Genomic DNA, 26017 nt, shown 5'->3' with positions numbered 1-26017 from the left:
TTAAATTTAAGTAACAATCAATAAATATTAGAGGGACTCCTCATTTGGGCATGACAAAATATTCAGGATCAGATTACTCTCGTGCATTAACGAGAAAACCGCACTTCATAATTTTCCTAATTGCAGTGCAAACCTACAACAAAAGAAACATTGTGGCATCTGTTTATTAAATTTAAATAATAATTTGAGTAAACTATAGCCATAATAGAACAAATGGCCAAATTATAGGAAATTTTTAAGGTAGAGGATTTAAATGTTTTTAAAAAGTGGTATTAATTTGTATAATTTAACTCTGCCAGATAAGTTATTTGATGCTCTTTTTTAGAAGTTTTAAAGTACCCTTACCACAGGAATAACGTGAGTGACACCATCTCCACTGTCTATTACTGTACCAGTCAATGTCCGTTCCCCTACTTGTCTTGAGGTCCAAGATGCAGCTAAAGCAAGAACAGCCTTGAACAAAATGAAATAAGACAGGCAAAAAATAAAAACAAAAAGTTAATAGGAAAAAAATCATTTCCCAGTATTTTATTCAATTTTAAATGTAATATCTGTGGGAAAAATACACAAGATTAATTTATATTGTTAAATAAAATTGTTTACTTCCTATTTACTTACTATATTTTATTAAGAGAAATTTACAAGTTTATATTTGCTTTTCAGGAATAAATTAAATATTTTAGTGAGATCTGCTTTTCTACTAAAGCCAAAAACATGTAGGAGATTAACATGAAATAGCATAGTACTAATACTGCAAAGATTTAAAACTATATTTACATGGGCTGGCCTGTGTCACAAATGCAAAGTTAAGGTAAAAATAAGGTAGAGAAGTACACAACCAGTTAATTCAAAACATGGATGGCTCTAAATAATTATCACTCTTACAGGCAAAATCAGCTTCAAATTTTCTCAATATAATATGCATTTAGGAATATATAACAAGCTCTTTACAGAAAAATGCATTGCATGCTTGAAAATGCTATTACGAGTTAATGAGGAGGCACAGATGATCAAAAATGATATTTTTCTATGAAAACTCTTGGCATAGCAGAACATCGTTCTTTTTTTAAAAATTAAGAAATTAACATAGCTAATTCATTTTTTAAACACAAGATCACTTACTACCCAAGAGTCAAGACATATCACTAAAAATTAAAAGCAGAGATAAACTGGATTTATTTTACCTACTTGCCATACGAGAGCTGAAAGGAACCTAGAAAGAGATCTAGACCACAATCCTACTTTAACACAGGATACACCATAATCACTATAGGCTAACAAGAATGATACAGTCTTTCCCAAAGCCGTACAATGAAAAATTTAATATTTATATTAGTACAAGCTTTCATGTTTAGGCTTCCTTTTGAGAAATTACCTTTCCTTTTAAGAAAAGTCCAAAGACCTCAGTTACAATCAGGACTAGCTGTCTTTCGATCTTTCTTATTTTTAGGAGGTACTGGGGCAAGTGCTCAACCAGAGCTACATCTGCTCCCCAATGAAAGTTGTTTTTGTTTTGTATTTTCCATTTGTTTGTTTTTTAGGAGGTACCGGGGATCAAACCCAGGACCTCATAAATGGAAAGCATATGCTCAACCACTTGAGCTACATACATCTCCTTCCCTTTCAATCATTTTTAAGTCTTTTGTAAACAGTTAAGATCTCAAACCAGAATAGGTATGTTATCAGCTCACCATGGTATAGAGCTGCTATTGACTACTGAGCATGAATACAAACAGAACAAAGACTAATGGTGAAATTAAGACCACATAAGGGGAAATGGACATGGCTCAACTGATAGAGCATCCATCTACCATATGGAGGGTCCAGAGTTTGATCCCCAGGACCTCCTGACATGTATGGTAAGCTGGCCCACATGCAGTACTGCCGCACACAAAGGCCATGCCACGCAGGGACGCCCCCGCACAGGGGTGCCCCACACGCAAGGAGTGCACCCCATAAGGAGAGCCACCTCGTGTGGAAAAAGCACAGCCCACCCAGGAGCGGCGCTGCACACACAGAGAGCTGACACAGCAAGATGACGCAAAAAAGAGACGGAGTTTCCCAGTGCAGCAGGATAATGCAAGCAGATGCAGAAGAACACACAGCAAATGGACAGAGAGCAGACAACGGGGGTGGGGTGGGGGAGTGGGGGAGAAATAAATAAAATAAACCTTAAAAAAAAAAAAAAAAAAAAGACCACACAAGGATCACTAATGAAATCGATGAGATACAAAGGTATGATTCTGGAACACTTAAACAAAACCTTTAGTTTTTTGTTTTTGTTTTTTTTTTAAAGAAAGCTCTACTTGATATTATTATTAAACATGTATATTTGTTATATTTGGAATGAAGATGAGAAGCAAAAACCTTGCCAAAAAAAAAAAAAGATGAGTTCCTTAACACCTCACTTTATTTAGATTCTAAGAGCTAAAAAGGCCTCCAACTCAAGCATGAATTCCCTTCTAAAGGGTTCTGGCAGATGCATATAACTCTTTAAATATTTTCAGCAACAGAGAACTTAAAGAGCAGCCCCTTAAATTTATAGATTGTATAACCATGAAAGATTTCTTTGCTATCCTAAGCCAAAATATTCCTTCTAGTAATTAGCATGTATTGGTCCTGTGTATCATGAAATTACATACTTAATTTCTGATCCCATGAAGAAAGCAAAGTCAGACAGACCTCAGCTCATGTCCCAGCTCCCCATTAAACCTTGAGTATGCTGCCTTCAAACTTTAGTTTTTTCCACTTTGTAGCAGTTTGATATTATTGATGAATTCCAAAAAGAAATACTGGATTATCTTTGTAAACTGGTCTTTTCCTCTCGGCATATCAGATTATACCGGCATATTAGATTAAACCTCTTATACCAGTAGGGCATTGAGCCCCTACCCTGAGTGGGTGGGAAATCACAGAACTGTGGGCAAAGGACAGAACTGTGGGATTTTAATGTTGAAGCTTTCATGTTGGACTTTGATGCTAAAGTCTTAAGCTGGAGCCCCAGGAAGTAAGCACACAGAGGAAAAGAAGCAAGCCCTGGGAAGAGAGAAAACCAGAAAGCCTGAGCCCTGGCAGACATTGGCAGCCATCTTGCTCCAACATGTGGAAATAGACTTTGGTGAGGGAAGTAACTTATACTTTATAGCCTGGCATCTGTAAGCTCCTACCCTAAATAAATAGCCTTTATAAAAACCAACTGATTTCTGGTATTTTGCATCAGCACCCCTTTGGCTAATACACGATTTTTTTTAAAAAAGATTGATTGATTGATTGATTGATTGATTGATTGATTTCTCTCTCTCTCTCTCTCCCCCCCCTCCCCGCCCCACCCCGGTTGTCTGTTCTCTGTGTCTATTTGCTGCGTCTTCTTTGTCCGCTTCTGTTGTTGTCAGCAGCACGGGAATCTGTGTTTCCTTTTGTTGCGTCATCTTGTTGTGTCAGCACTCCGTGTGTGTTGCACCATTCCTGGGCAGGCTGCACTTTCTTTCGCACTGGGCGGCTCTCCTTACGGGGCGCACTCCTTGCGCGTGGGGCTCCCCTATGCGAGGGAACCCCCTGCATAGCATGGCACTCCTTGCACGCATCAGCACTGCGCATGGGCCAGCTCCACACGGGTCAAGGAGGCCCAGGGTTTGAACCGCAGACCTCCCATGTGGTAGACGGACGCCCTAACCACTGGGCCAAGTCCGCTGCCAATACACCCTTTATAAGAAAAGAATACCTGTAACTAACTAGTAGGAATTATTAATTCATATACTTATTATACTTGGCATATGCCATGTGCTATGGGGTTAAGAAATGTGAGGTCATGACCCTGAATGGTAGCAAGGGAAGTTATTTCATATATATTTGTATACAAAATTAAGTGCTATATAACATTACAGGGATTTATGATTAAAGGTATATGCAGGATACAGTGGGGCACAAAAAAGAGAGAGGTTGAATATACCTGAAGGCAAATCAATTAAAAAAGAATTTATGTGGGTAGTGGAGGTGGCTCAAGCAGTTGAGCACCTGCTTCCCACATAGGAGGTCCAGGGTTCAGTTCCCGGTACCTCCTGATAAAAACAACAAGCAGCAAACAAATGAAAAAGAAACTCAGGGAAACCAATGTGGTTCAGCAGTTGAGTAACAGCATCCCACACATGAGGTCGAGGTTCAATCCCTGACCCTGATACCTCAAAGAAAACACAAAGATACAAAAAAAATAAAAGTTTATGAAAAAAAGGACACCTTGAATGTTATAAGATAAATGAATATATATGTAAAGTTTTTGGCATGGAATAAGCATTCAATAAATATTAGTTCCCTTCTCTATGCCCTATGAAAGGCCCTGAACTATCCAAAGAGCATGAACTTACGTCCTTTGAAACTTCCCTTTTGCTAACTAAATACTCCCATTTCCTATAACATGATTTCTAAAAGTATCAACCATTCACAGAGAGAACTGTGATATGCTATGTTATGATAAGTTATGTTTAAGCCCTTGCAGAAAAAAGGAAAATACACACACACACACACACACCTATTTAGGAGTAAATTAAACCAGATTAAAATTTAACAGTCAAGCTTAAAATAAATATGAGCTTGCTTACCTGCACAGCAATGTACAAGCCTGGAACATTGAAGGACTCAAACATTATTTCAGCAGTATATTCCCTGTTTTCTGGAGTATTCAGTGGAGGTTCAGTCTATTGAATTGAATAATATTTTAAATATGTAAAAAGAGATTATTTTGGTAACTTTGACAAATTTGACAGACAAATTTTAAATGTAATGCAATTTATTTAAAACACTGTATTTAAAAGGCATTAAATTTAAAGGTACATAGATAAACACACAGACCAAAGGAAGACATATATGAAAACAATATGGTTATTCGTGTGAAAAAAAATGAAAGAAATAAAAGAAACTGAATCTATACATCATACTTTCAAATGGGTAAAATATTATGAAGAAAAGTGTTAGCAACAGAATGTACCAGGAAAAATAAGGTGAAAGAAAGGTGACCTAGTCAAACCACCTTGTAAACATGGTAGTGACTAATCTTCAGGCAAGCATACCAATGATATTTGCCAGTGGGAGAATTCTCATCTCTGGAACACTTTTAGTAGGATTTAACTGGTATATTTAGGACTACAGTAAATAAACCAAGACTCTACAGATCTGTGGAACTGCATCCTGGAAAATGTCACAAAAGCTGTGTAAATATTAAGAGTATAAAATGGAGATGTTGACGCAGTTCTCTTCTGTGCAAGTGAAGTGAATGCATGCATCACTTAGAAACCTCATTTAAATCTCGGTCAGAATGCATCCTAATGAAGAAGAACCTGAGGAACCACACTGCCAATCCCAGACTTCAAATTTCACCAATGTCTCATAATTACTTGAATACTTTAAATTACTAAATCTTGAAATTGGGTAATAGCTGGTTTGAAATTGGTTTGACAATGTGATCCTGTGTGTAATCTCAAATATTCAAATGTGAAAGACAAAACTTGTAAACATTAAGAAATACAGAAAAATTATCTTTTTGACCTTGAGACGAAGAATGACTTCTTAAATTTAAAGAGTATAAATTATAAACAGGAAAGACTGATATAACTGAAATCATTACAAAATAAATCCTTCTTAAATTTCAAAAAACATCAAAAATAAAGGAAAAAGACAAAACCTGAAGCAAACTTTTCCCATACATGAAATGTTTAACAGTTAAACTACTTGATATGTTTAAACTTATTTAGAAGAGTCTGGAACTATGCTCAAGAGTTTAGGTGGACACATACAAAATTAAGCAAACTAAAAAAATCAAGGCAATCATATTAAAAACTCCAGGGAAAACAAAGCTTTATATAAAATAAAATATAATCAGAGAACCTTACAAAGGAAAATATACAAATAGTTCAATATCATTAGTCATCAGGAAAATACAAATCAAAACCTAAATGAGTAAGCTTACACACCCACCAGAAGAGCTAAAATTAAAAAAGACTGACAATACCAAATGTTGGATAGAATGTAGAGTAACCAGACTACTCACAAGCTGAGAAGTCTGGAAGTTTCTTATAAAAGCATTCATACATCTATCCTATGACATAGCAATTCCACATCCAGGTATTTACACAAGAGAATATAAACATGTCCACAAAAAGGACTTGTATAAGAATGTTCACAGTAAGCAAAATAATCATAATAAACAAAATCTGGAAATAGCCCAGGTGACTATCAACAGAAAAATGGATAAATTGAAGAAATTCTTACAGTGAAATACTACTCAGCAACATAAACAACAAATCACAGACAAATGCCGGGAACATAGATGAATCTCAAGATTATGCTGAATCAAGTAAGTCTTACTGAAAAGCATATACTCATATGGTTCCATTTATATGATACTCAAGTACAGGCAAAACTAAACTATGGTGGGGGAAAAAAAAAAAAACCTAAGCTATATTGGGAAAAAATCAGAACACTGGTTACCTCTAGGGCACTGGAGCAGAGAGTGACTAGGATAAGTGCATAAGAAAACTTTCCAGACAGATACTAATTTTTTATATCTGATTTAAGGTTACACAGGTGTATGTACCTCTCAAAACCAGGGATAAATCAAACTACACCCTGCCTTCTGCAGGCCAAATGGGATCCAGTGCCTATTTTTGTAAAAAAATTTTACTGGGATGCAGCCATACCCATTCATTTAAATAGTGTCTATCACGCTGTTAACAATAGAATCGGAATAGTTGCAACAGAGACCAAATGGTCTACAAAGCCAAGTTATCTGGTCCTTTAGAGAAAAAATTTCCTAATCCTGGTCAAAACGCATAGAATGGTAGACTTATTCATTACACAGTACATAAAATTATGTACCCTAGTAGATAATATGCAGTCTAAAATAGTTAGGGGTAAAATGACTCCCACCTGCAAATCATTTTGAAATGATTTCAAAAAATAAAATGGATTGATGGACAGATAAACAGCTGAATAGATATGACATAAGGTAATTAAATAAGAGATTAATTGTAAAGTCTAGGTTGTGGAATTTCATTATGAAAGTTTTTAACTTCTCTGTATGTTCAAAATTTTTCATAATAAAACATTGGTAAAAAGTATATATTAACATAAAATTGAAGAAAACTATGAGAGCCCACTGTAAACAATATTCACAAAACATAACATAATTAGAGTATTGATTTAACCAAAAATTGTGATATAACTACACTGCAAAGAGATAAGGGAGGGATTTGTGCTGAAGGTGGGGAGAAAAAAAAGAAAAGGATGAATTCTACATCTTTCCAACTAGAAGTTTGTAATCAGTGTCTAACATATTTTTAAAAAGCAAACAAGAAAGAGAAGAAACATGCTACTTAAATTTATGGGATAGCTATCAGGAAAAAATTCTCTAATAAACTGAAAGTAGTGACTCTGGGGAGTCAAAAGACGTGCTTTTTTTTGTTTTAAGTTCTTGCAGCTTTTTTTATTTTGGTTACAATCATGCATTGCTTTGATAAAAAGAAAAAGGCTTTAAAAATTACATTATATTGCATTTTTGGTTACCAAGAATTACAAATGAAGCAATAATAAATTATTATTATTTTTAAAGTGCCACAGGTTTCCAACTTTTCTTCAATCATTACCTACATTCCTATTTTGGAGATTACATATACTTATCAAAAGCAATTCTTGAAGAACTTACTTTGGTGCTTCAATATACTTCTACTGGAATCCATAATTAAATGGTCTTAAAGATGTTAAGCAGCATTATAACAAAATCTTTCAGACATTACAACTCAACAAATAATAAAGTAAGAATGATTTCAAGAACAAGTGTGATGCAAAAGTTCTCATTAAATTTCTTCAAAACTTTCCTCAGTGAAATTACAATATGTACTTACCAAAAGAAAATAATGGTCTTCAGGTTCTGCCCTTAAGTATTTAAAAATCACTTGCTCCATAAACCTTTCCATCAAGTCCCAATCTTCAACTATTCCATGGCGGATTGGCCACTATTAAAACAAAACAAAATAAATCAAACCCATTAGTTGTACCTTAATATCAAAAATAAATAAAACTACAAAAAAAAAAACAGGAAATATTAGATGTTATTAATGGATATTAGAGATAGTATTTTCTTATGTACATTGATACTATAGATCATTCTTAGCAGATGAAAACTTAAGGACTGAGAGGTAATCAAAATAATTTCTAGAACACTGTTTTTAAATAGTTAAAAAAAATGAAGAAAATATGCCAAAAGGTTAAAAATGGTTAAATGTAGACAGAAGGCCATGGTTACCAGTCTTTCTAGATTTTTTAAAATTGTGTAATAATAGTGGAAAAACAGCCCATTAAAATTAGGCCTATGTCTATGAATCTTGTCCTTCAAGCAGTGAAGCTTGGTTGTCACTGTGGGCCCCGAGGGCGGGGGAGAAGAGAGGAATAGAATAGATGGAAGACAGGGTAACTGGGGGGCAATGGAAGTGTTCTGCATTATGGTGCAATGTTGGATATAAGCCATGTTAAATTTCTCCAAAAATTTTAAATTATGTAAACAACTGACCATGACTGGTAGCTATGTTTCAATATTTGTACATCAGTTCTAACAAATACAAGATCCACATGTAAAAAGATCATTGTTGGGGAAGGGGAAGGAGGGGGAGGATACTGGGTATATGGGAGTCCCCTATATTCTGTATGTGACTTTACTGTGACCTAAAACTTATTTGAAGACATAATGAAAAAAAAAAGGAGGTAAGACACTAAGGAATAAATGGAAGAGACTGCCTTGCCACTGTACATAGAGGACAACACCTGTAACAGTGATTAAAGGCAAAACATCAAAAGAAATTTTTAGAAATGTAAAGAACTGTGTATCCTAAAGTATGCACCATAATGTAAATACAGATGTCACCTTGTTAGAAAGCTAATGTCTCAGACTCTGTACATCACTTTAAGTAAATATGATATGAATAGGGCGTAAGAGTATCACTGTGGAAGGGAAAAGGTTTTCTGGTGGATGTGTGGGAGTGCTGTATATTATATATATACATTGCTGTGGTCTAGGACTCCTGTGAAGAAAAGCTGAATAATTAGGGGGGGGGGGGGGGGGGGGGAAATAGGATGTGGAATTTTTTCAAGTCAACATTCTTTATCTAAGTTCTTTATCTAACTTTATCCAAGTTCTTTATCTATCCTTTAAACTCATCGCTATATGCCATTCCCTAGTAAGGGACCATGACATTATATTGGGCTTCAAATTTCGGGGAGTTCTGGATCACAGAGTGTTTCAACAATGGCAATGGAGGGATACTGGTATGGGATACCAATGACAGATGATATATGACTGACAGGGAGCTGTACAGAACATATGTCCAGGGTGCATGGTAATGTTTGGATATACTCATAGTGGCAACAATTAAAAACCACAGTAGGGGGGGTACAGGGTTCCCGGCCAGTGGTGCTCTGTCGTGGTCCCTAGGGGAGCAGCGACAGTCTCCCAGGTACAGTGGTGGGGACCGGGAGGGAGTGAGGGTTCAACAGTGAGCCCCTGATACTAATGACTATGCTTGTGAGCTGATAAACCCAAAATAATAACAAGGCCTAGAGCAACTTTGTGCCTGGGAATTTCCTTCTGTCAGCCTTCATGTTACTCAAATGTGGCCAGTCTCGAAGCCAAACTCAGCATGTAAATGCAATGCCTTCCCCCCAGCGTGGGACATGACACCCGGGGATGAGCCTCCCTGGCAACGAGGGACCACTATCAACTACCAACTGATGATGCAACTGGAAAATGACCTTATACGGAAGGTTCAATGCGGATCAGCAGAATATCCATGTCTACATAAAATACCATGACTTTAAAATGCTGTTTGACCTAAAGTAAGGGGGAAATGGAAAGGAGAAATGAGTTTATATGGCTACGAGTTTCTAAAAAAGAGTCTGGAGGCTGGCAGAAGGTTTGCCCTCATGCACAACTGAGCAGAGTCAGAGAGACAGATAAAGCAGATACAACCCCCAGATATTGGTTCCTTTGAGGGCTAAAGAGACCCATGGGAGTTATGGTCATGGCCGATGGGGTTAACTACCAGGGCAGATGGCCCCTCTTTGGAAATGGTGTTTATGTGTGATGAATCTGGACTCAGATGGGATCTCCCTTCATAAGACTTTCATGCTAATGTGCTGGAGGTGCAGTTAATGTTGGGGTTTAAGATATATTTAGGGGATTTGAATCTCTGGACTGACAATGTGATAGCCAGATCCTGAGCCTCAACAGACTCCAGCACCTACAATCTGATTTATTGGACTTACCACACTCAGCTAAGATGGAGGTGAAGGACAACCACCACACCATGGAGCCTAGAGTGATTACAACTGAAAATGGGAGGATTGCATCCAGCATCCAGGTGGAATCTGAGCCTCCTCTTGACATAAAGGTGCAATGGACACAACCAATCCAGTGTCCACATAGAAGAGGTGGCATTGGATTGGGAAAAGTGGACATAATGGACAAAGGGTATGGGGAAAGGCAGGAAGAGATGAGAGGTGGAGGCGTCTTCGGGACATGGAGCTGCCCTGGATGGTGCTTCAGAGGTAATCACCGGACATTGTAAATCCTCACAGGGCCTACATGATGGAATAGAGGAGAGTATGGGCCATGATGTGAACCAATGTATATGAGGTGCAGAGGTGCCCAAAGATGTACTTACCAAATCCAATGGATGTGTCATGATGATGGGAACGAGTGTTGTTGGGGGGGGGGGGGGGAGAGGGGGGGTGGGGGGGTGGGGTTAAATGGGACCTCACATATATATTTTTAATGTAATATTATTACAAAGTCAATAAAAAATAAAAAAATTAAAAAAAAAAAAAAAAAAGAAATTTTTAGATATTTTTCATTTTTTAATACTCTAATTTTTTTTATTTTTCTAAATTATTATGTATTTTATTTCTAATATTTAAACCTGTCATTACTATTTCATTTTCCTATGAATTGAATTTGGCAATATATTAGTTTTCATTTTTTAAGAAGTTTTGGATCACAGAGAAGTTCAACCATGGAAGGGGAGGAGCACTGGCGTGGGGACATTGATGGGAAATGCATGGAAGGGAGTTCGCCTAGGCAAGCTATATAGGGTTCACAGATATGTTCGGATGTTCATTGGGTACTGACATATCAGGTAGAGATTCATACGACAACTGAGAGAATGCTGGGTTCCCATCCTGGGGAGCCCTGCCACATTCCCGAATGGAACAGCAACAATCCCCCAAGTGTAAGGGCAATGACCAGTGAAGAAGGATGGTCTAATGATGGACCCTTGATACTAATGATTATGCTTATGAGCCTGTTGTGCCTGAAATTTCAACTTGGCCTAGTACTGCAGGATGCCTAAAAGTTACATCCTGAGAGCCTCCATGTTGCTCAAATATGGCCCCTCTCTAAGCCAAACTCAGGACATAAATGAATTACTTTCCCCCCAGCATGGGACATGACTCCCAGGGATGAGCCTCCCTGGCGCTGAGGAACTACTTCCAAACACTGGCTGGTGACACAACTAGAAATAGACCTTGAAAAAAAGGGGGAAATGGTAAAGACAAATGAGTTTTTAAGGTTAAGAGACTTCAAAATGAGTCAGAAGGTCATCAGAGGGGTTGTGCTTATGCACATCTCAGCAGGATCTCAGAGACAACGAAAGTAGATACAACCCCAGGCAGTGGTGCTCCTGAGGGCTACAGAAACACCCAGATCCTACAGTCATGGCAGATGGCTCTCGAGTTCAGTGCCTTGCCAGTGGGCCCTACTTTGGACTTTGTGCTCCTGAATGTGACAGAGTTGGACTCAGATGTGACTTCTCTACACATTTTTCTGTTGCTTTTATTGAACCTCTGGCTGGTGCTGGGGTTGGTGTATGCCCAGGAGACTTGAATCTCTGGGCTGTCCATACGACAGGTGGGTCCTGAGCCTAGGTGGTATTGCAGCACCTACTCTCCAGTTTGTTGGACTTACCCAGGTCGGCTGACAGGGAGGTGAGGATGGACAACCACCACACCAAGGAAGCGAAAGAGACTATAGCTGTGAGCACAAAAGTCCCATCCACCATCATGTGGGATCGAAGCCCACCCCCCTCAAATGAGAGGAAGAATGGGCATCACCATCCCAGGTCCTCAGGATGGAGGAATAAAATATGCATTAGTGTGGACTTACTGATATTCTACTATAGAATTATTGTGACTCTAGCAATGGAAGAAATTATATCATTGATGTGGAGACAGTGGCCACAGGAGCTGCTGAAGGCAGGGAGAGGGAAAAGGAGGTGTGATATGGGGGATTTTCGGGACTTGGAGTTATCCTGAATGATACCGCAGGGACAGAAGCAGGACATTAAATATCCTGCCATAACCCAGTGAATAGACTGGGCGAGAGTGTAAACTATAACGTAAACTATAATCAATGCTGTGTAGCAGTGCTCCAAAATGTATTCATCAATTGCAATGAAAGTACCACACTAATTAAAGTTGTTGATATGAGAAGTGGGGAATGTGGGGAGTGGGACATGTGGGATTCTCCTATATTTTTTAATGTAACATTTTGTGTGATGTATTTATCTTTTAAAAATAAATAAAAAATATATTTTTTAAAAATTAGGACCATGAACATTATAGTTTATAATACCCCTAAGTTTTTTAATTTCTTGGCTCGTTCACAAATATTTGTTGCATACCTAATATATAGAACATACTTTGCAAATATACAATTAGCATAATAATAAATCAAGCATGTAAAATTTTACCAGAAAAACTGTATATATTTGTATAGACCCATGCCTCCCAATCCATCTAACAAGGTATTCCAGGGCACTGCAACAATTCACAGAGGCACCTCAAAGCATTTTAAATTTTCCAGGGAAATACAGTGATACTTGAAAATGTTTGGATACTGCATCATCTACTAGCTCAAGGTAGTTAGTTCAGTTTCAATATTAGATACTACATTCCTTTTAATGACATAGTTTCTTTGATAAGATGGATTGTCTGCAGTTGCTGTGTACAAAAATCAAGTATCAGGAAAGAGGATTTGGCAAAATGGATAGATAGGGCGTCTGCCTACCACATGGGAGGTCCAAGGTTCAAACCCAGGGCCTCCTGACCCGTGTGATGAGCTGGCCCACCCACAGCGCTGATGCGCGCAAGGAGTGCTGTGCAACACAGGGGTGTCCCCCACGAAGGGGTGCACCATGTGCAAGGAGTGCGCCCCATAAGGAGAGCCGGCCCGCGCGAAAAAAGTGCAGCCTGCCCAGGAATGGCACCGCACACACAGACAGCTGACACAGCAAGATGACGAGACACAGATTCCAGGTGTCGCTGACACAAGCGGACACAGAAGAATACAAAGCAAACGGACACAAAGAGCAGACAATGGGGGGGGGCGATAGAAATAAATAAAAAGTAAATCTTTAAAAAAAAAAAGGAAACCAAGTATAGGGAAGTAGACTTGGCTCAATGGATAGAGCATCCGCCTACCACATGGGAGGTTCAAACCCAGGGCCTCCTTGACCCGTGTGGAGCTGTTCCACAAGCAGCACTAATGTGCACAAGGAGTGCCATGTCACAGAGGGGTGGCCCCCGCTTAGGGGAGCCCCATGTGCAAGGAGTGCATCCTTTAAGGAGAGCTGCCCAGCATGAAAGAAACTTCAGCCTGCCCAGGAGTGGCATCACACATGCAGAGAGCTGACACAGCAAGATGATGCAATAAAAAGAGACACAGATTCCTGGTACCACTGACAAGAATAGAAGCAGGCACAGAAGAACACAGCAAATGGACACAGAGAACAGACAACTGGGGGGAGGGGAGATGGGGAGAGAAATAAATTTAAAAAATAAATCTTTTAAAAAAAAAGTATCATGGAAAAAATCCCATGCAAACCAGGAAATAAGGGTGGCAGAGTCTCTTCTGATTCTAAGGTTTGAGAAGTTGTAACAGTATTCAATAGGTGCACACATCCTTATAGTAATTGCATTGAAAAAGGAAAAATATTTTCTTTCAGTTTAAGTATTACATTTTTTACAAATGGGTACTAAATTGTTTGGACGTAACTAGTTTAATAAACAAAACCATTATATAGTTCTTTTGGTCTATGTAGTACTGTGAAAAAAGTTACTGACATTAATACTAAGGTCACTGAATTGAGAAAATCTGTAAACCTCTGGAATAAAATAGTTCCAAGCACATAGTAACCATTCAATAATAAGGTTGAATGAATTAATGAACGCCCACATAAATATTATTTACTCATTAAACCCATTAATGTTGCTCACAGTATAGGGTTCATGTTCTTTAACAGAGCCTAATGACACTTTCCATTGATCTTCTCCTGGTCTACCTACCCAGCTTCCTCACTTCTTTCTATCTCATTTCTATCCTATAAGCAATAGTGGTCCTGCAATTCCCAGCTGGCCTTGCACTTCCTGGCTTCCTCTACTTTAAATCCTTCCAGTATATGGCTCTCTCTCCCTAAAAGAATCTTACCTACATTCTTCACCTAGCTAACTCTTATTGTGTTCTGTAAGCCTCACCTTAAAGACTTAAACTTAACAACAAGGACTTCCTGAATCCCCAAACTAGATTAGGCTACTCCTGTTACATATTCCCAGAGAATCTTGTACTTTCCTTTTTCTAACCTATGACATTTTTTATTATTTCTTTATGGTCTTCCCTTCCACAACATTATAATATCCTTGAAGTCAAGGAAGCTTTCTTTGTTATTTATCACTGTACTTTGCGTACTTAGTAAGTTTTTTTCATACATGGAAGTTTTCAACAATGAGTAAATTGTGAGAGAAGGGAAGGAAAGAGGTAGAGATTTGCAAATTAGGCAAAGTCAAAGATTAAAAGATGATGAATTTCGCAGTAGTGATTACCTTTGGGAGGAGGGGAAGTGACTGTCGGAGGAGACACAAAGAAAGCTTCTGGATTACCAGAACTGCCCTATATTTTGATTATAAGCAGAGTCATAAAAATTCTTCAAACTTACACAATTAAAGAGTTATGTACTTTACTGTAAGTTATATCCCAATAGAGGAAGAAAGATAGGGAGGGGGAAAGGGGAAAGGGTGAAAAGAGAGCATCATTTTCAGGTGGCATAGCTTCAAAAAGTAGAGAAATCATGTGGGCTTGAATAAAAGTGGGAGGGAAATGGTCCAGGCATGACAATGTGGAAGTAAAAGAAACCCAATTCCATCGTGAGCTCTGTTTCACTTGAGTGTGCTAAAATTTTCCTGACTGGAGGAAAAAACATACACAACATTAGAATTAAAGCAAGATTGGGAGCAGACCATAAGAAATTTCTATTGTGATTAGATTGAGGGAATTATGCCTGTAACTGAATAAAATGTTACTTATATAAACAAATCATTAAAAACATGCCTTTGTTGCATATGTAGGTTTTTCTATTGCTTCATCACCAATGAAGAAGTCTAGGTCATCAACACCTTTCATTACCCTCCTCTGAGCTTGATCACCCACTTTTGCTGACTCCTTAATAGCAATACCTAAAAAAAAAAAAAAAAAGTTGTTTAGACATGTCAAAAAATTCATTTTCTTCAAATAAGACCAACTTTTGGCATATACTTCTTCCATTAAAAAGTGTTACGAAACATGATTTACCATATTAAAATTGTCAAATATACAAAATCCACATAAGAAACCTGTAACAAAATTCATTTAACATAATGAAATCTCAACTTCTACTTAGAAACAAAGCCTCAAATTTTAAAAGCTAAAAATACAAGTACTGCTACAGGAATGTTTCAGTTACGTTTTTTTAAAATCATAAAAGATCTGTTTTGATTATGTAGAAATTACATTTCTACAAGTCATCATAAGCTTGACAAACATTAAGAAATGAAAAACCAAAACGCACTAAAGAATAAGAAAAAATTGTAAGGAGAATAAGAAAAAAAGTTTTGATATTTTCTATTCTATTTATACTATTACGGACTAGTGATCAAAGTTTGTTAAACTTTGAGGTTTAACAAACCAGCTTAGAGATTTGTTAAACTTTTTTTTTTTAAGATTTATTTCCCCCCGCCCCCATTGTCTGCTCTCTGTGTCCATTCGCTGTGTGTTCTGTGTCCACTTGCAGTCTCGGCAGCACCAGGAATATGTGTCTCTTTCTGTTGCATCATCTTGCTGCGCCAGCTCTCGAGATATGCGGCGCCACTCCTGGGCAGGCTGTGTTTTTATTGCACAGGGCAGCTCTCCTTGCAGGGCGGACTCCTTGTGTGTGAGGCACCCCTACCCGGAAGACATCCCTGTGTGGAACGGCACTCCTTGAGCACGGCAGCACCGTGCATGGGCCAGCTCACCACATGGGCCAGGAGGCCCTGGGTACAAACCCTGGACCTCCCATATGGTAGGCGGATGCTCTATCAGTTGAGCCACATCTGCTTCCCATGTTAAAACTTCGATCACATACACAAAAGGAAATCTTGACTAATTCAAGCAAAACCCACAACCCCTTTAAACAACTTTAGAAATCCAGCATACAGCTCTAGAGCTAATCCTCAATTATTTTATATTTGTTAATTAAGTTACATAGTTCTGAATCCTTCAAGTTAATCAAGTCTTCATTAAAAATGATTTTTATCTGAATACACCTAAGTTCTTCAGGCATTTGACTGTTAACATTTTCATTTAATAACAATTATATCCTTAATGAATTGGAGAACACTGAAAGGAAAAAAATCTAAATTTACATTCAAATCCTTATAAATTTCATGGAAAAAAATACTAGACTATAACAATGAAGTAGTCTTATAAATAAAAAGAAATTCAAATACTCTGGGGTCCTAAATACTATAAAATATATCCACAATAATAACTTTTTAGAAACTTTGTTAATACATTATCTTCACATTATTCTGTGTGTTTGTTTTCATAGTGTACATTTATCTTTAATAGGGCAAGTGATTTGGCTCACCTGATAGAGCATCCGCCTACCACATGGGGAGGTCCAGGGTTCAAACCCAGGACCTCCTGACCTGTGTGGAGCTGGCCCATGTGCAGCGCTAATGCACGCAAGGAGTGCTATGCTACACAGGGGTGACCCCGCGAAGGGTAGCCCCACACACAAGGAGTGCGCCCCATAAGGAAAGCAGCCCTGTGAGAAAAAAGTGCAGCCTGCCCAGGAGTGGTACCACACACATGGAGAGCTGATGCAGCAAGATGATGCAACAAAAAAGAGACGCAGATTTCCAGTGCCACTGACAAGAATACAAGTGGACACAGAAGAATACACAGCAAATGGACACAGAGAGCAGACAACTGGCAGAGGTGGGCAGAAGGGGAAGAAAGAAAGAAATCTTAAAAAAAAAAAAAAAAAAAAAAAGACTGAGCAGTGTAGGAGAAAAACTAATATAAGTATACCCTTAGGAAAAAACATAAACTTTTCTGAGATAACATAAACAAGTGTTTACAAAGGATGTTTTGATTAAATCTGTGTGTGTCAATGGACAGAAATGGACTAGAAATAGCCAACATTTATTGGGCACTTAAGAAGTACTAAACATTGCAATGTATTCTTTTTTTTCACCTCCCCCTCCCCCTGCCCTGTTGTTTTTGCTGTCTGTGTCCATTCGCTGTGTGATCTTCTGTATCTCCATTTCTTCTTGTTTTTTCTCCTCTAGAATTCCCTGGGATTTGATCCTGGGGAACTCTGATGTGGAGAGAGATTCCCTGTCACCTGCATCACCTCAGTTCCTGGTTTTTGCTGCGCTTCACCTTGACTCTCCCCTTCATGTCTCTTTTGTTGTGTCATCTTGCTGCGTGACTCACTTGCGCCGACACTGATTCAATGTGCAGGCACTCAGCTCGCCATGCAGGTACCCGCATGGGTACTCGGGTCACTACGTGGGCACTCAGCTCACTGCACAGGCACTCAGCTTACCTTGTAGGCATGTGGCTTGCCACGTGGGCACTTAGCTCACCACACAGGCACTAGCTCACCACGCAGGCATGCTTTCTTTTTTCTTTTTTACCAGGAGGCCCCAGGGATCCAACCTGGGTCCTCCCATATGATAGGCGGAAGCCCTATCACTTGAGGCACATCCACTTCCAAGCAATGTATTCCACATGCGTTAATTCACTGACTTCTCACAATGATCCTATTAAGTAAATACTCCTTAGCACCTATGTTAAAATAATTCAACTTTCAGTAAAGAAAAAAAAGCTTAAACAAAATTATATTTCTTAAATCCAATACCTAGTATTATTTCTTATTTAAGAAAACAGTACCTAAAAAAACAGTTGGTCTAAATTATATTCAGTACCAGCAAGATCATATATTATAAATTTACTTTTCTTCTGATGGCAACTCTGGGCAGAAGTAGAACAAAAAGGAAAACAGTAAAGGACATCCAACAACATTTTGGATAAGCAACCAAAAACCAAAATGAGGTATCAACTAAACAACCAAAAAACCCACCCCTATTAAAACATTTTTGGAAAGAGAGAAAAAAAATTATCAAAAATATTTTTCTTTAAACTCTTATTTTTTTTAATATTACCAAATCTAACAATATAGTGATACAGATGTCACTGAAACACGAGAACTATATATAATCTTCTTGTTAGAAATACTCCCTAGAAATTTATTTATAATGTACATAGACATCCAAATGGCTCACTATAAAGTTCCTGGAAAACAATGATATACGAAAACAACTTGGAAGCTCATTTATAGGCTTTTACAGATCAAATTTCCATGTTCATCAACAATAGGTGGTGGCGGCACTGTCTATATCCAGCAACTTAAAACACTGCACCTGCAGCATTAAACCTGTAATCTGGCTGGGTTTAAGAAAAAAAAACTATACTCAAAAACCTATTTCATACAACAAGCAAGATGGCAGCAGAATAAGGAGCTCCAAAAGTCAGCTAAGTTACAGAGTGGTTAGTAATCACCCAGAACCACCTACAGCACCTGTCTGGGGGTTCCAGGAAACCAGAGAAGAACATCCGGCAACATCCTTGAAAGAATGGGAGTAGCAGACTCTCATCTACAGAGAAGATTCCTAAGTAAAGCATTCCACGGGTGGCACAAGCCACGTTGGGAACTATTCCATGGCTGGAATTAGAAGCTCCATTCCACAAAAACAGGGGAGGAAGAGATGGTTGGGCACCAACCTCAGCTACTGATTAGTAAATTGGGCAGGCTAAAGTATAATCCTAAGAACACCTAAAGTCTGAATCTGTCCAAGTCAGAAAGAGACTGGTAGCTACCATGTTAACTCTGCCCCCAGCATAAGGGGAAGCAGGGCTGACTAAAAATCACAGTGCTGGTAGGGACAGCCTTCTTTCCATCCAGATCAGATCGCCGGTCTAGCCTAAGCCCAGCCCCGCCTTCACCAGGGAGGAAACTTGTGGGACCTGTGCCAGCCTCTCCAGGAAAATACATGCCACACCAAGAAGGATGGTGATCATCCTACTCTGACAGCACGAGTCGCCTCAGGAGGTATTCTGTGGCTGGAGTTGGAAGCTCCATTTCTCAAAAACAGGGGAATACACGGGTTCTATGGTCATGGCAGATGGGGTTCACTGTCATGGCAGATGGCCCTTATTCGGAGCCTGTGTTTCTGCGTGATGGAATTGGACTCAGAGGGGATCTCTTTTCACAAGACTTCCATGCTACTTTATAGGAATTGTAATAGGTGCTGGGGTTTAAGATATATTTAGGGGATTTGAATCTCTGGACTGATAATATGACACCCAGGCCCAGAGCCTCAACAGACTTCAGCTCCTACACTTTGATTTATTGGACTTACCCCACTCAGCTAACATGGAGTTGAAGAAGGTCAACCACCACACCATGGAGCCTAGAGTGTCTACAACTGAAAGCAGGAGGAGTGCATACAGTATCCATGTGGAATCTAAGCCCCCACTTGACATAGATGTGCAATGGACACAACCAATCCAATGTCCACAGAGAAAATGTGGAATGGGTGTGGGAAGGGTAGCCATGGTGGCTGCTGGGTTTGGGGAATGGGAGGAAGAGATGAGAGGTGGAGCCGGTTACGGGACGTCGAGTTGTCCTGGGTGGTGTTTCACGGACAACTACAGGACACTGTAGATCCCCCCAGGGCCCACTGGATGGAACGTGGGAGAGTGTGGGCTATGATGTGGATCATTGACTATGGGGTGCAGTGATGCTCAGAGATGTTCTTACCAGGTGCAATGGATGTGTCACAATGATGGGAGCAAGTGTTGCTGTGGGGGGAGTGGGGGGTGGGGGTGGTGGGATTAAATGGGACCTCATATTTTTTTAATGTAATTTTTAAAAATAAATAAATAATTAAAAAAAAAAACAAACAGGGGAATAAGAGACAGTTGGCCACTGACTTCAACTAATGATTAGTACATTGGGCTGGCTAAAATAAAACCCTAAGAACAGCTAAAGTTTGAACCTGTCCAAGTTGGAAAAGAGGCCAATAGCCCCCATTTTGACTCCACCCTCAGCAAGTGGGGAAGCCAGGCTGACTGAAAATCACCGTGATGGTAGGGAACAGCTCCTTTCTATGCAATTCATACTGCAGCCATAGCATACGTTTCAGCCCCAACTCTAGCATGGAGGAAGCTGGAGGGACCGGCACCAGCCTCTCCAGGTAACTGCAGGTTCATTCAGCTGGCACAGACTGAATAGTTGAAAGTCACAGCATAGAATACTGACCACGCCTGCAGCTCCATCCCTGCCCAAGGAAGGGGAAGAAAGGGCGTGAAGCTTCATCAATCTCTCTAAGCAACTAGAGCCTATGCCTGCATGACTTGGATTATTAAACATGGCTGTCTGTGGCTCTGTCACTACCCCTGGTAAAGGACAAAGATGAGAGATGCTTCATCGGTCCCTGAGGCAATGAGGGCAGCTTGAGCCTCCACAGCTTATAGCACTAACTACATCCTCAGCTCCTCCTACACAATAAGCAAGGGAGAAAGGGAAAGAAAACCCTAAACTAAGGAAACCATACCCAGAATAAATATATCTAGTAAACCAGATGCCAAGACACCAACAAAAAATTATAATCTATACCAAAAAAACAGGAAGAAATGGCCCAGCTAAAGGAACAAGGTAAGTCCCCATATGACATAAAGGAGTTGAGACAACTAACCACAGATGTTCAAACAAATCTCCTTAGAATTAAATTCAATGAGAAAGCTAAAGAGATTAAGGATATTAAGAAGACATTGGGGTCTTTCTGGCACCTTTCTGTGCTGCCCCAATGGTGTACACAAAGGTCCTGACTGATGCTCCCAAGAGCATCAACAATGCCAAGAAGAGAGGCAAGCGCCAGGTTTTTATCAGACCATGGTCCAAAGTCATCACCAGGTTTCTAACTGTGATGATGAAGCATGGTTACATTGGCAAATTTGAAATCACTGATGATCAGAGAGGTGGGAAAATTGTTGTGAACCTCACAAGTGTGGAGTGATTAGTCCCAGATTTGATGTGCAACTCAAAGATCTAGAAAAATAGCAAAATAATCTGCTCCCATCCCATCAGTTTGGTTTCATCGTATTGAAGCCTAATCTGGCATCACTGATGATGAGAAGCAAGGTGAAAATGCACAGGAGGAAAATCCTGGGATTCTTTTTCTAGGGGTGTAAAACATACATGCAAATAAAATGCCTCCATGGGAAAAAAAAAAGACATTGGGGAAGCAGATGTGGTTCAAGCAGTTCAGCTCAGGCAGAACAGTCCAATCTACAAATGGTACTGAGAGAACTGGATATCCATAGCCAAAAGAAAAAACAGTATCCCTAACTTACACCTTATATAAAAACTAATACAAAATGGATCAAAGGCCTAAATGTAAAAGCAAGAACCATGAAGCTTCAAGAAGAAAATGTATGAAAACATCTTAAGACCTGGTGGTAGGTGGTAGATTCTTAAAGGAGAGGACGGAAATGGACTACTGATGCTTAATGTATGTAGAAGTTTTAATTAAGTCAAGGGATGTAAATGTCCACTCAAAGAAAGCTAGAGAATAATCTAGATACTGAATACCACAGTAAACCCTGAGGTGGATGAGAATTGTGACTGATGGTACAGATGCAAGAGTGTCCTTTGTGAGCTAAAGCAAATGTACGTCACTATTGTAGGGTGGTGAACGTGGAGAAGCATGGGAAAAAATACAACTGGAGTGACCTATGGACTACGGTTAACAGCAATACTGTAATATTCATGCATCTATGCCAAAGATGTACTGTGTTGATAATGGGGACATATGGAAATAGTGTGCCAATGTATGCTATGGACCACGGTTAGTGGTAATAGTCTGATGATATTATCTTATACTCTGTAACAAATGTTCCACAACAATGTAGTGTGCTGGTAGAGGGGTGTTGTATGTGAATTCCACACATGTACATGGTTGTTTTGTAAGTTAACAACTTTTCTAATAAAAATACCCTTGAAAAAAAAAAATTCAAGGTTCCCATATACACCACCCACCACCAACACCATGCACTGGTATGAAATATTTGTTAAAATTGGTAACAGTTTTTCTAATTGTACTAATGTTTTTAACAGTAATTTACCTTTCTTACAATTGATGAAAAATTATTAAAACTGTACTATTAACTATGGTCCACAGTTTACACAAGGTGTATTTTTTCCATAGACCACCTTATTATTAACACCTTGTATTAGTATCATACATTTATTACAGTTCATGAAAGAACAATATTACACTTGTACAATTATAGCCCATCATCTACTATAAGGGTCACTGTTTTATACAGTCCTATGTTTTATCTTTTAATTTTTATTCTAGAAAAGAGTTCTGCTTGCTAATGTGGTTGAAATGCTTCCAAGGTATATTCAGATTTTTGTGAATAGTGGCCAATCAAACAAATCCAGGAGATATTTCCACTACGTCCCTGAGCTCAAGAATATTCTTTTATAGTATAGCAAAGTCTAAATAATGTGAAAAAGTCTGCCAGCAATGCTTGATTTGTGAAATTCAAATCAATCTTTATCTTAAGAGTATAAAATTTCCCATGCTTAGTGAAAAATCAAAACTAGTCAATGTATGAGAATTCTTTTTTTACAAAAAAAGTAGTATTTCCTATGTTTAAAGAGTTTTCAAATATATGCTAATAAATTAATTTTGAAAACTGAAAAAAAAAATCAGAATTTTTAACATACTGCAACTTCTCACAAGAAAGACAATGAAAACTAAGGCTACAATGTTTGGCAGAGAGACGAAATGAAGAATGCCTAATATGGTGATGAGACACCTAAAGTCCAAAGATTGAAATTATATGAGACTCTAGTAAAGCTTAACACAGCCAACTAAGAACAAACCAAACTTTGCAAAGATGGCAGTAGCACTTCAGTAACCTCCTGAAATAAATGTTTAATCACAAATGCAGTGCCCTATATAAAATTACAAATGAAGAGATTACAAAATCTGCATACAAAATGGTCTAATACTAAAGCCTAAATATAACTAAAGTAAAGGATTAGCACATGGAAATACGTGTACACTAATCAGCAACAGAGCCAACATTTATCACTTAGTACTTAAAACAGACAAAAAGCTATCAATGTTGATATATAAAGGTAGGGAAAAAGTAAAGAAAAAGAAACCTGTAATTCAGTATAGATAAATATGCATGAATGAAGTATAAGGTAAAAGGCCAAACTAAGACCACCTCACTCACAATCATCATCTATTACATTAATATCATCTAAAATCCACTCTAGGTATTAAAATACAAGATTTAGGTAGTAGCCTAAGTTCTTAATTAACTGATTCCTAGCAAAGGATAACAAACAATCACAAGCGTAAAAAGTCAAACAAGTTTGTTTCCAGAGGGTAAACTACATCTCCCCTTCATATTTGCAATTTCAACAATGTATTTCTCACATTTCATACATTTAATTTTGTTCTCCCTATGCAAATGACAAAACAATTGGCCTGCTTTTGTCCAGTAGGTGCCTGCTTGAGACTAAAGATCTGTGGTTTTCGGCAAGACTAAATTTCTACCTTATTCCTCAGCATCATTGATTTTGAGACCTAAGAGTCTTTTACTATTCTCCACATCTTCCTTTCTCTATTTCCTTCTTGTTTTTCAAATGAATAAGAATATAATACATAAAAATATTCAAACACTTATATATTGTTGTACAAATCTAGTGACATTCCCAAACTTAAACTGTCTAGGAGTTAGCACTGCCAAGCAATGGCTCAAAAGGTTTGTCATCTGCTGTACAAAATCTTAATTTGGCAGTAGGACAAGGAGATCAGAGGTGTTATTATATAATGTAAAAAAGGTGAACTGTTTGAAAGTCAAAAGTACAAAAGTATGTCCACGATAGGTCAGACAGACAATCTACGCTAACAAGCAAGCTCTAACAAACCAAATGTGAGAATAGTTTTTTAAAACTATTGAAAGACAGCAGATGGTGGGCTAAAGTGAGATTGACAAATATAAGATAGAAGAGAAACACTTTATAGCAATAATGTATAAGAATAATATGTTTAAAGAATATCAGAAAACATCCAAGGTCAACACGGCAAGATGAGACACCATCCTTATACTAGAACATAAACACTCGTCAGGAAGGTAAGCAAGGATAGGCCTTGCAAACAATAATCATATCCATAAGCCAAAGGTCACTTTTCATAGGAGGGTGATGTGAGATGGACTACTTAAAAGTTATACTCACACACTGTCAGAAGCAATATCCTCAAAGCAAAAAACTATTTTCGGAAATTATCAGCTTATTTTTTCAAAGAGTAAATTTGGGTAACAGAAGCTAAACAGAAAGCTGAAATGAATGGTCAGAGGTTCAGAAATGAGGCAAAACACAGAAACCATGTTTTTAAAGGACTAAATTTTACAGTATCAGAGCTGATTATCTCTTTTACTTTGTCAGGAAAAAAATCTTTAAATCAGCCCATTTGTAGCTTAAAAAAATACTTACAGGAAGGGATGATAAACTGTGGTTCTGTATTTCCAGCATATCCTAGTTTTGTATACCTACAAAACAAAAAGAATTTTATAAATATTTCACTAATATCTCAGAAATTATTAATTTAATTTTTATACTTCGAGTCTTAGAATATGCTATAAAGGGAGATTTCATTTTGAGCAAATAACATACAATTCATTTAATACCTTTAGTTTCAAAATTGTAACAAAATGATAAAAGACCACAGCTTTCAACCCAGAAACTCCACCTCAAAATACTGTTCCTACAGGGATTTCAGACTTGTGTGAAATAATATACATATATATAAACACTAGGGCATTTGCTGCAGTCTTGCTTACAACAAAAAAACAATGGCAAATACCTAAATGTCAGGAAACAGATTTGGCTCAACTGATAGAGTGTCCACCTACCATATGGGAGGTCCAGGGTTTAAGCCCAGGGCCTCCTGACCGGTGCGGTAAGCTGGCCCATACACAGTGCTGACGCATGCAAGTAGTGCCGTGCCACGCAGGGGTGTCCGCCGCACAGGGGAGTCCCACACGCAAGAAGTGCACCGCAAGGAGTGCACCCCGGCAAGGAGAACCGCCCCGCACGAAAAAAGCACAGCCTGCCCAGGAGTGGCGCTGCACACACACAGAGCTGACACAGCAAGATGACACAATAAAAAGAGACACAGATTCCCAGTGCCACTGACAAGAATAAAGCGGACACAGAAGAGCACAGAGCGAACGGGCACAGAGAACAAGGAACAGTGGGGGGTGGGGGGAAGGGGAGAGAAATTAAAAAAAAAAAAACTAAATGTCCATCAAAAGGAAAACTAGTTAAATACATTAAGCTATGGAATATGATACAGCTATAAAAAAATTTTTTGATTAAGGAAGTTAATTATATACTGATATTGAACAATTATTAATTGAACAAAGCAAAATACAGCACAGTATGTAAAAAGTATGCTATATTTGTACAAAAGAAAGGAAGAAGAATACACAAAATTTATTTGATTGTGCAGGTGCAAAATATATCTAGAAGGA

The 26017-nt window shown here is 38.4% G+C and overlaps 1 protein-coding gene across 1 annotated transcript in view; it reads right to left on the bottom strand.

Annotated features, from left to right (window-relative positions):
- The window catches only part of ACTR3 (actin related protein 3), a 70689-nt gene that overhangs the window by 17722 nt on the left and 26950 nt on the right, over window positions 1-26017 (bottom strand). The window contains exons 2-6 of the mRNA XM_004482903.4: window positions 24978-25033; window positions 15419-15543; window positions 7893-8003; window positions 4596-4691; window positions 346-453 (exon numbers count right to left, since the gene is read on the bottom strand). Of these exons, the coding sequence (XP_004482960.1) occupies window positions 346-453; window positions 4596-4691; window positions 7893-8003; window positions 15419-15543; window positions 24978-25033 (496 nt within the window). The remainder of the gene's footprint in view (window positions 1-345; window positions 454-4595; window positions 4692-7892; window positions 8004-15418; window positions 15544-24977; window positions 25034-26017) is intronic.

The sequence above is a fragment of the Dasypus novemcinctus genome, chromosome 7 (assembly GCF_030445035.2).
Source record: "Dasypus novemcinctus isolate mDasNov1 chromosome 7, mDasNov1.1.hap2, whole genome shotgun sequence".
NCBI classification, from domain to species: Eukaryota; Metazoa; Chordata; class Mammalia; order Cingulata; family Dasypodidae; genus Dasypus; species Dasypus novemcinctus.
This window is presented reverse-complemented; position numbering and strand designations above follow the sequence as displayed.